The 8632-nt window shown below is 45.8% G+C and overlaps 2 protein-coding genes and 1 non-coding gene across 5 annotated transcripts; 1 reads left to right on the top strand and 2 right to left on the bottom strand.

Moving 5' to 3' along the window:
* On the bottom strand, positions 1–162 carry LOC142580564 (U1 spliceosomal RNA). The gene has a single exon (XR_012827786.1). It is a non-coding gene; the product is annotated as a U1 spliceosomal RNA (small nuclear RNA).
* A 1747-nt stretch (positions 163–1909) lies between these two features.
* On the top strand, positions 1910–5965 carry LOC142579967 (uncharacterized). The gene is made up of 2 exons (XM_075690658.1): positions 1910–2252; positions 3111–5965. Exons 1-2 carry the CDS (start codon positions 1946–1948, stop codon positions 4454–4456), a joined length of 1653 nt encoding a protein of 550 aa, XP_075546773.1. The 5' UTR covers positions 1910–1945; the 3' UTR covers positions 4457–5965.
* Positions 4507–8196, bottom strand: LOC142579968 (uncharacterized). Of its 3 annotated transcripts, XM_075690660.1 has the most exons (4): positions 7769–8196; positions 6437–6566; positions 6044–6178; positions 4507–5745 (listed from the first exon to the last, which is right to left on the bottom strand). In XM_075690660.1, the coding sequence occupies exons 1-4, from the start codon at positions 8194–8196 to the stop codon at positions 5713–5715; spliced, it is 726 nt and encodes a 241-aa protein (XP_075546775.1). In that variant the 3' UTR covers positions 4507–5712. The 3 variants fall into 3 exon arrangements, 2 of the variants coding, with proteins under 2 accessions (XP_075546775.1, XP_075546774.1); XR_012827516.1 differs by lacking the exon at positions 7769–8196 and having other exon boundaries at positions 4507–5759; positions 6437–6793; XM_075690659.1 differs by lacking the exon at positions 4507–5745 and having other exon boundaries at positions 5864–6178.
* Positions 8197–8632: the final 436 nt, after the last annotated feature.

Genomic DNA, 8632 nt, shown 5'->3' with positions numbered 1-8632 from the left:
GAGGGCTGGCGCGCACGCCTAGCCCCACTACCAAAAATTGCATGCTCCAGCTACCCCGACTTGGGGAAGTGGCGTGCTTCAGCCATCCGCAGTGCAATGGCGAGGCCTCTGCACGGGGCCGAGGCCTCGGTGATCACCGCCGACCCAGCACCAGGTAAGTATGAAGGGATCAAAGTCGAAAAACAGTGCCATAGCTGAAGCGATGGGATGTGGTGCAGGTAGACAAGTCAATTGCAAGTTAATCTGGGAAGGCGGCAAAGTAGCGAAAGCCCTTTAAGGTCATTTTTTCGACAGAAATGCACCGTGTTCACAAACCTCTAAATTAAATTTGATTGACTTTTCGCAGTTTTAAGTGCAGGCGAGAATATATGCTGGCAAACGTCAGAAAATGAGCGTGTGAGATTTGTCTGCCATGCTACGCACTTAGTGGCTATGGCGATGGGCTGCTGCAGGCTCGTGGTCACGGCACCGCGTGTACAAGTTCCCCAGATAACCACCTATCGAGCGCTTTCGAAGGTACGCTCGGGATGCAGTAGCAGACACTTTGAAGCAGGGTCATTCCACGCCAAATCAACCAGGGATTTTTTTTTTGAGCATCACAGATATAGTAGAAAAAATTCCACATGTTCGTTGAATGTCAAAACTAATTCTGCGCATTTATTTTAGTTGTTCCCCAAGCGCTGCTCAGCTCGCATCCAGAAGTGCAAGTCTGGGTAACGCAGCGGGCAGAGCCAGTCGCCACGATCCAAGTACTTCTGGCCACCGCAAGTGGCCCCCGGTCAACTGACATTTTAGACCCATTTAAATGTGGTTCTGAGTTTTTCCTCCTTCTTCTCTTATCAATGCGAGGCATAGGAAGAGATTGACTGCTATACTTTATCAATTGTCTTTCCTTGGGCAATTACGAAAGAAAGCAAATCTTCAATACAATGAACAATTAGTACAGTTGTCAACTCTGTCTCGAAAGTTTCACACTTCTTTTAGTGCCGCCATGGTGGCGGCGTTTGCAATTACTTGCTGCTCGCTGTTAGCCAACTTCAAGTTAGGTGGTTCTTCTCTTGATAGCCTAAATAACGGATGCCTAGTGAAGCACATCAAGTTAGACCTCTTACAGCTACCGAAGTCATTTGCCACTTTGACCATGCAGACGTGTGACATTTCTTCTCGGGTTTACTACGAAGACGTCCAGTCTGTAGTAGAGGTATGCGCGAGAAAGGAATCAGCAAACATCAAAAAGATCCCGCCGCCTCTGTTTAGTTAGGCTCTAGGTGGCGCCCCAGTTGACCGTAGTGCTTTCTACGGTACCAATTACCAACGAGAGATGGCGCCACGCATTGCAAAGGCTTCCGCGCGGCAAAATATCGTTGCGAAGGAGGTAATCGAGACGACTGGGTGCACTAAGCCACTACTACGATTTCTATCAAGAGGGCCTGTACGCTTTTATTTAAGTACGCCTGTACACCGCGGCGAAATACGCTAGAAAAGAACATGGCTTTGAACATAATTCTCATTGATTAATTCCTTTAACAAAGAATCAATACTGTCGCAGCAGATAGTCATACCAAGCATCCGATCAGACTGAAGTTATTGTTTTAATCATTAGAGCTACACTGGTAGAATATGTATGCTTCGTAATTAGGATGGAACATTGACAGGCCCAAATGATGCTTTGGCAAGATATCACAGCGGCCGCTAAGGTGTCAATGTACACTAAGATACCACAAGGACCTACCTAAATTGCCTTACATGGGTCGTTAGAAGATCGTTTAATCTGTCTTGTGACACATACAAACATTGAGACACAGGAATTGAAATAGCAAGAAAAGTCGAACATTGGCATTTTCTCCCCTGCTCCTGACTGGTCTTTTTCGATTAGGATTTCTGACCTTATAGACCTTTTTCACGAAGGCTTGCCGCCAGGGCGCGCCAGCGTGCCGCAAACCGGATGTCCTCCCAAGAAACTTCCGGCGTCCTTGGCTGTTGTGTGTTTTTCTTGCGGTGGTTCACGTTTGCTGCTGCTCGCGAAATGTTCTCGCCACAGTTATCATCCGCGCTTGGACAAACCCAACGAGGGCCTTGCTGTGTTGTACCTGGATGCAGCCGGCGGTCTGGCACCAATCTCCTTTCGCAAGTGCGAACATTCAGGTTTCCTAGAGAAAGTGACAGACGGGACGCGTGGATCGCTGCAGTGCGAAGAGATAAATGGGTGCCTATAAACAGCTCTCAGATTTGTTCTGCTCATTTCATTCAAGGTGAGTATTTTGTTTTTTCACTTACCGCGCATTTTGAAGGTAACTATGCAATCTCGCTTTGTTGTACGCCTTGCGAGGATCGTTCACGAGAATGTTGGTGCTGCGAATGCCGCGCGCAACGCTGTGCGCGTTTACGTGAGCTTAGTACATCCGCTTATCGCGAGCAATATCTACTAAGATTTCAGGCGATGCGAGATCACTGCTTGTCAACTAATAATGTAGTGCTGAGTATTGGAAAAGCCCATTGCCATTTTGTAGCGCAGCTTGCGGCAGCGAAAAGCTAATCCGTGCGTTTTGATCGTATTTTAAATCGCGCAGTGTCAAGCACTGCGCGCGTACAAGCTAGCGCGACGGGGGTGCCTAATGTAGAAGGGCCATTTTGTAGTAAATTAAATGGAGCTAGGAGGAGTCTTGGCTGATTATTTTACGTTTCGAATATCTTAGTTGATCCTTTGCATTTTGCACCGGTGTCACACGGCAACTGTCGCTCGAGCCCGATCCGGATCAAAATTCTCTACTGCGATCGACACCTTTCCGCAAATTGCACAACGGAACCAATCTGAACTTAGAGATTTGATCGTTATCGAAAGTGCGCCGCGTGACACCCGTGTTACATGCTTGAAAAATCGCGAGCCGGCTGCGAAGGTTACAGGCACGTAAAATGTGCTCGGTGCTGTCTACCATCCGTTTTTTCACTTCTTGCCGCCTTCTTGGCGCCGTTCAATACAAGCAAGCATGGTCAGTTGCAAAACAAATTCTGGCAAAGTAGCTCTGTTGACTTTCATCTCTTCCTAGCTAAACTTTCAATATTGCGCTTGACCCTGAATGTTTTTAATAACTGACAATTTTATTTTCCAGGCCGGCCGTCGTCTGACCCTACCCATCCGGACTATGTCCCTACAATATTTCCATACCGTGTTCAAGGCAACACGAACCAGAAACTTCAGCGGTACCAGCGTGGCCAAAGGAGGCGCAGTGTGCTAGCGAGCAGACCTGCAGTGGGGAGCAAAAGTGCAAAGGTGCAAATATGTGTATCTACTACAAGTGACCTTGCAACATCGTCAATAACTGACAGTAATGTCGGCCTCGAGGATTACACTAAAGGTTCTTGTGAAGCTGAAACAGAGACAATGCTTACTATGGTTGATATATCTGCTCTTACTTTAGAGAATGCAGCACTGAAAGATAAGGTTGCTTGTTTAGAAGAACAGCTGGCATCTGCGAAGAAAAAAAATGCAGAGCTTGAGATGAAGAATAAGCCAGTTCCGATTCGGAAGAAAACTAGGGACATTGTTATGAAGTCTCAGAAAGCTGTGAAGTTCCACACAGGTGTCGTGCCTGCGGAAATGTTTGCTGCATTGCTTCAAATGGTTCTGTCTGTCTGGAGCCCAACAACTCGAACAGCCCTGGATCCAGAGCAGCAGCTTATTTTAGTGCTTATGAGACTGCGTCTGGGACTTCTGACGGAAGATCTAGCATTTCGTTTTGGCATTTCTGTAACTTCTGTAAGCCGGATTTTTCATTCGTGGCTAGATGTCTTAGCTGAGAACTTCAAGAAGCTCTTGATTTGGCCATCTCGTAGAACACTGCAATCTAGGTGCCCTGAAGCATTCAGAGATGCTGCATTCAAGAATGTCAGGGGCATAATTGATTGCACAGAAATATTTATCGAGAGACCCACTTCTATGACAGCAAGAAGCCAGACGTATTCCAACTATAAACATCACAACACAGTCAAGCTTCTTGTGGTGATTTCCCCATCAGGATCAATCATGTTCGTTTCTAAAGCATGGGGCGGGAGGGTCTCTGACAAAGAGCTGACGCAACATAGCGGACTGCTTGAATTGGTAGAAGAAGGGGATGTGTTCCTTGTAGACAGAGGATTCAGATGTGAAGAAATGTTTGGTGCTCGAGGTGCAAGCCTGCTGATGCCTTCATTGACGAAGAAACGAGCACAACTCCCTGGGGCTGAGGTCACCACTTCAAGAAAAATTTCCAGTGTCCGCATACACGTCGAGCGATCAATTCAGAGGCTGAAATCATTTAGGCTGTTTCACATGATCCTTCCTGTGAACTTTATAAAAAGAGCTGGGGATGTAGGCTATGCCACCATTGACAAGTTGGCAATTGTGTGTAGTGGCCTGGTGAATCTCCAAACACCTATCATCAACACAAACCATAAAGACCTTGCTGTATGTAACTGAAAAAATAAGCTGTCTTGCTTGCCAAATAAAAAGTGAAGCAGCCAGTGGTGTTCAAAGCATATATATTCAATATTTATTGCTTTTACTACTGGATTACATATTGCATCCACTTTGGTACAGTCTCGCTGCAGTAGAGGAATGGCCATAATATTTTCATTATTGCATCAGCAAGTGAAATGTCTGGAGAGTGTTGTAGGCTGTGAATTTGCTAAACTCCAATGGTTTAGTTTTATGGAAAAAAGACCACAGCTCTGTTTTAGCTTTCTTGATGGTGTTCTACACTTGGTGCGCTTACATTAGCTGGCCCTAGTTCCACTTGACATTTAGTACACATCCATGATTTTGGTGTACGTTTAAGGTTAACACATTTCAAATGAAAGTTTGCTTTACACAGTGAACATTGAACAGTGCGGCCAGACTTCTTACCGTGACAGTAACATGTTTCTTTGGCACATTCTATTTGCTTCAGAATTTGTTTAGTCTGCAGTTCAGGAAAAATATGGGTAAAAAAAAAGCTTGCTGCTTTAAGTTCTGCATGCAACCAAAATGATTCATTAAAGCTGATAAGCTCAATTGTAAGGGACTGCCCTGTAAACACTAAAAAGTAGGCTCGGCGAAGCTTCGTGGCAGCCATTTGGGCTTGTACTTGCGTATAATATGCGTGGTCATGCTTTAACTGCAAATTATTATTTAAATATTGCAGATGCTTTGAAGCATTATTGAGTGGAGCACCTTTTAGAGATGCAGGGCACTTAATCTCTACCACAGATTTCCCACAACATTCACAGGAGGCAATTCCATCGGGAGAGGCAGCAAGAAAAGGGAGTCTTTCATTAACAAATAGACCACATTCAGTTAACTGAAACCCTTTGTGCTTTTTTGACTCCTGCGATATGAATGCCTCTTTGGCCTTCGGCTCCATTGACACACCCCAACAGATGTTTGAAACCCTAGGTGCCTTTACATAGCCCATGATTTCAGCCACAATGCCATTGACGCCACTACGACAAACTAGCACACGATGTAAAACTGAGGCCGTTATTCTGCCTTTGCGTTCGTGGGTCCATCTAAATGTCCGTGATTGCCCACGGGTTGACTGCTCAATTTCTTCACAGCATTCATTACTGAGCTGAACATTCTTTGCAGTATTCAAGTCAATGTTGCTGTAAATGTCATCTATTGCTGATTGCGATGAACAGTGCTGGTGGTTGGTCTTCCTTTCTTCTGCAGCAGTCTCGGGAGAAGAATCCGTGCTTTCACTGTCTGTCACGCAACTCAACACAAGTGTGCTGGGGGCGAATGTCTGTGAAAGAGACCAATAATAAAGATTCACTGATGTAGCCAGACCACAGTCTGTCATGTGTCATAGAAAACAGATAGCCACTACATCCAATAACACTGCATGATTGTATGAAAGTAATAAATGATTTCATAAGATAAGGTGTTGGAAATAGAGTGAGTATGCAGCATGTGATCTTTTGATTAGGTTTTGGTGTACCAAAGTATGCTGATGCTGAATATGTAGCTTATGACAGCTTGAATAGTGCGTGAACTTTCACTAGAAGTAATGCAAGTCTCGTAGTTTACCTTGACGTGCTGCAAGAAGCTGTGCATTTGATCAGAGCTCCATGTTGGTATAGACCCTTGTTGCCTCGGGGCAGGTTCAGGAACTTGTTGTCCAGGCTTTGCCTTGAAAAAGTTTATTTCGCTGACTGGGGCTGCCTGAAAATACACATTGTTGCAATTTTATGAAAGAAATATTGTTATGGAGGGGTATGAACATTGATTAGTGCGGTGTTCTCCAAATTGATGGAAGACGACGAATGTGTGTGAAATGTCTGTCTACTGAAATACGCTTGTAAATATTTATCCCATTTACTCTCGCCTCCTTCACAATTTTATCCACCATGATTATATCAAGAAGCTACAAAGGAAACCAATTGGGGAAACCAAACATCCATAAATTTTTTAAAAACTCACCATAGATTTCCTGGATACCTCAGACCACCTGCACGCTGTCTCAGTTGGAGAAGGGTCGTTCAGCCCATATTTTATGGCTGCTTCTATGCTGAATAAAAGGGCAGCCACGTGTGTGCAGCATTCTCCAAGTCTGAAACAAGGGCAAGTGCGCTTTAGGTGTTAGCGACAACTCTCTGGTAAACCACTGCATTAACTGCAGTGTGACTTGCACGATAAATGTGCAAGGTATTGAACATCCAGCCCACAATGCATAAAGTGTGCATTACCATAGCTTGATTCGCGTTAACTGGCATTAAGTTTTATTCCGCCGTGGTAGCATAGCAGGTAAGGTGTCGCGGTGCTAAGCTCGAGGACACAGGTTCGAATCACGGCCACGGCGGCCACCTTTTTATGGGGGCGAAATGCGAAGACACCCGTGTGCTTAAATTTAGGAGCACGCTAAGGAACCCCACCAAATTATTCCGTAGTCCAATCATTACGGCGTGCCTCATAATCATATCGTGGGTTTGGCACGTAAAACTCTAAAAATTATTTAAATTTTGCTAATTCCTGCAACAAGAAATGTAGGCCCATATTTAGCAATTTACGACAAATAATAATGATGGATGGAGTTTCACGTGCCAGAACGTCTACTTTCCACAGCTGGCTCCGTCACCGCTCATCATACGAGCGTGGAATTTCACTTCTTTTGTCGCCGTAATGGGGAGGCCGCGTTTACGGGGGTATGAGGCATTGCTTAAGGGAAATATGAGCCATTCATTGTATTACGTGACGGACAGATTTAATTTTTAAGCCATTTAACTTCGGAGAATCACAAGTGGAAATGGCGCGCGAATGCTGCTAATAACGCTGCCGAACAAACTCGAGACATCGAACGCAAGCGACAACTGCGGGCACTCGGTCAGTGAGGTCGTTCTCGCCGTCGCAGCCGAACGTGTGTGTAACCTCGCAATTGTTAAATACTTTAATATAAACACCGCGGCCGTACGTTTGCGCTTCGCTGGTTAACCATCTTCACGGAGTGGAAATATTCCGCAGCTGGCTCGTTGGCGCCCCTCTGTTTGCGCTCGTGCTCGGCACGCGCTCGTAGCACAAATGAGTCAACACAAGCTTCGCTTGCACCCCTCTTCACAGTAGTGGAAGGGCGGTCAATTTTTTGCACTTCGCCCCCATCGAAATGCAGCAGCCGTGGCCGGGAATCGAACCCACTGTTCGTTCTTAGCAGTGCAACGCCTTAGCCTCTAAGATACCACGGTGGGACTAAGACAAATCGGCACCTAAGGTCGTGGTAATGTAAATCGTGCGCTTGAGTAGGCAGTAAACTGTACTTACCCTGCTATGCACGTGCAGTGAGCGCTTACAACAGCGCCATCGTCTTTGACGACGCACCACGGTCGGTATGTTTTCGAGAGCAGCTGGCTGGCCTCCACAGATGCAGTTAAGAGGACGACGCCGACTCCGCGCTTGCCTGCCTTGAACGACATTACACGCTTAACTTTCCCACTCAAGAATGCATTGTAAGCGTCACTCATCTTGTGGTTCTTGAACTGTTCTTTTGTGTAGAAGCAAACGCCCTCCACTAAATACATGAAAATATCCGCTGCTGTGACAGGCGGAAAGTTTCTCGGGCTTGACGAAAAAGAAAATTGCACGACATCGTCGTCCAACGGGTCCGGCAGCTGTTGGCCTTCGAAGGACAGCTTGTCTTGGTAGCGATGCTGTGCAGCGTTGTCCAGTCCTCTAAAATATTCGCTGGACATGTCCGATAGCCACAGTGCTGAGAGGTGCAAGCGATTAATATCGAACACATAGAATAAAAAACCTCCACCATGCGCACGGAGACCATGCAGCGCGCTCGCAGTGCAGGCTTTCGACACGAGAGCCAAGCTTCCGGAAGTTGCTCGACCGGAAGCGTCTGAGGAGCACCAATAGGACGCGCGCGCTGCTTGTTTGCAAACATGAAAAAGGTCTATACAACTGTGGTTTGGAAGTTACATAAACACGGATAAAAGGACTCAGAAAGGCTGGCAAACCTATACCAGCATTCCTGGCTTAATTCTTGGCGGCGATATTAGCCTATGAAAACTAAGTTCAACAACTTCATCAGTTGTCACAATAACAGATTCATTGTTGTTATGTTGATCACTCACTTTCAATAGGGATTCTCACGTTTTGCATGAATTCCATTCTGTAGTA

The sequence above is a fragment of the Dermacentor variabilis genome, chromosome 4 (assembly GCF_050947875.1).
Source record: "Dermacentor variabilis isolate Ectoservices chromosome 4, ASM5094787v1, whole genome shotgun sequence".
NCBI classification, from domain to species: Eukaryota; Metazoa; Arthropoda; class Arachnida; order Ixodida; family Ixodidae; genus Dermacentor; species Dermacentor variabilis.
Note: the sequence above shows the minus strand (reverse complement) of the source record. Positions and strands in the feature narration are given on the sequence as shown.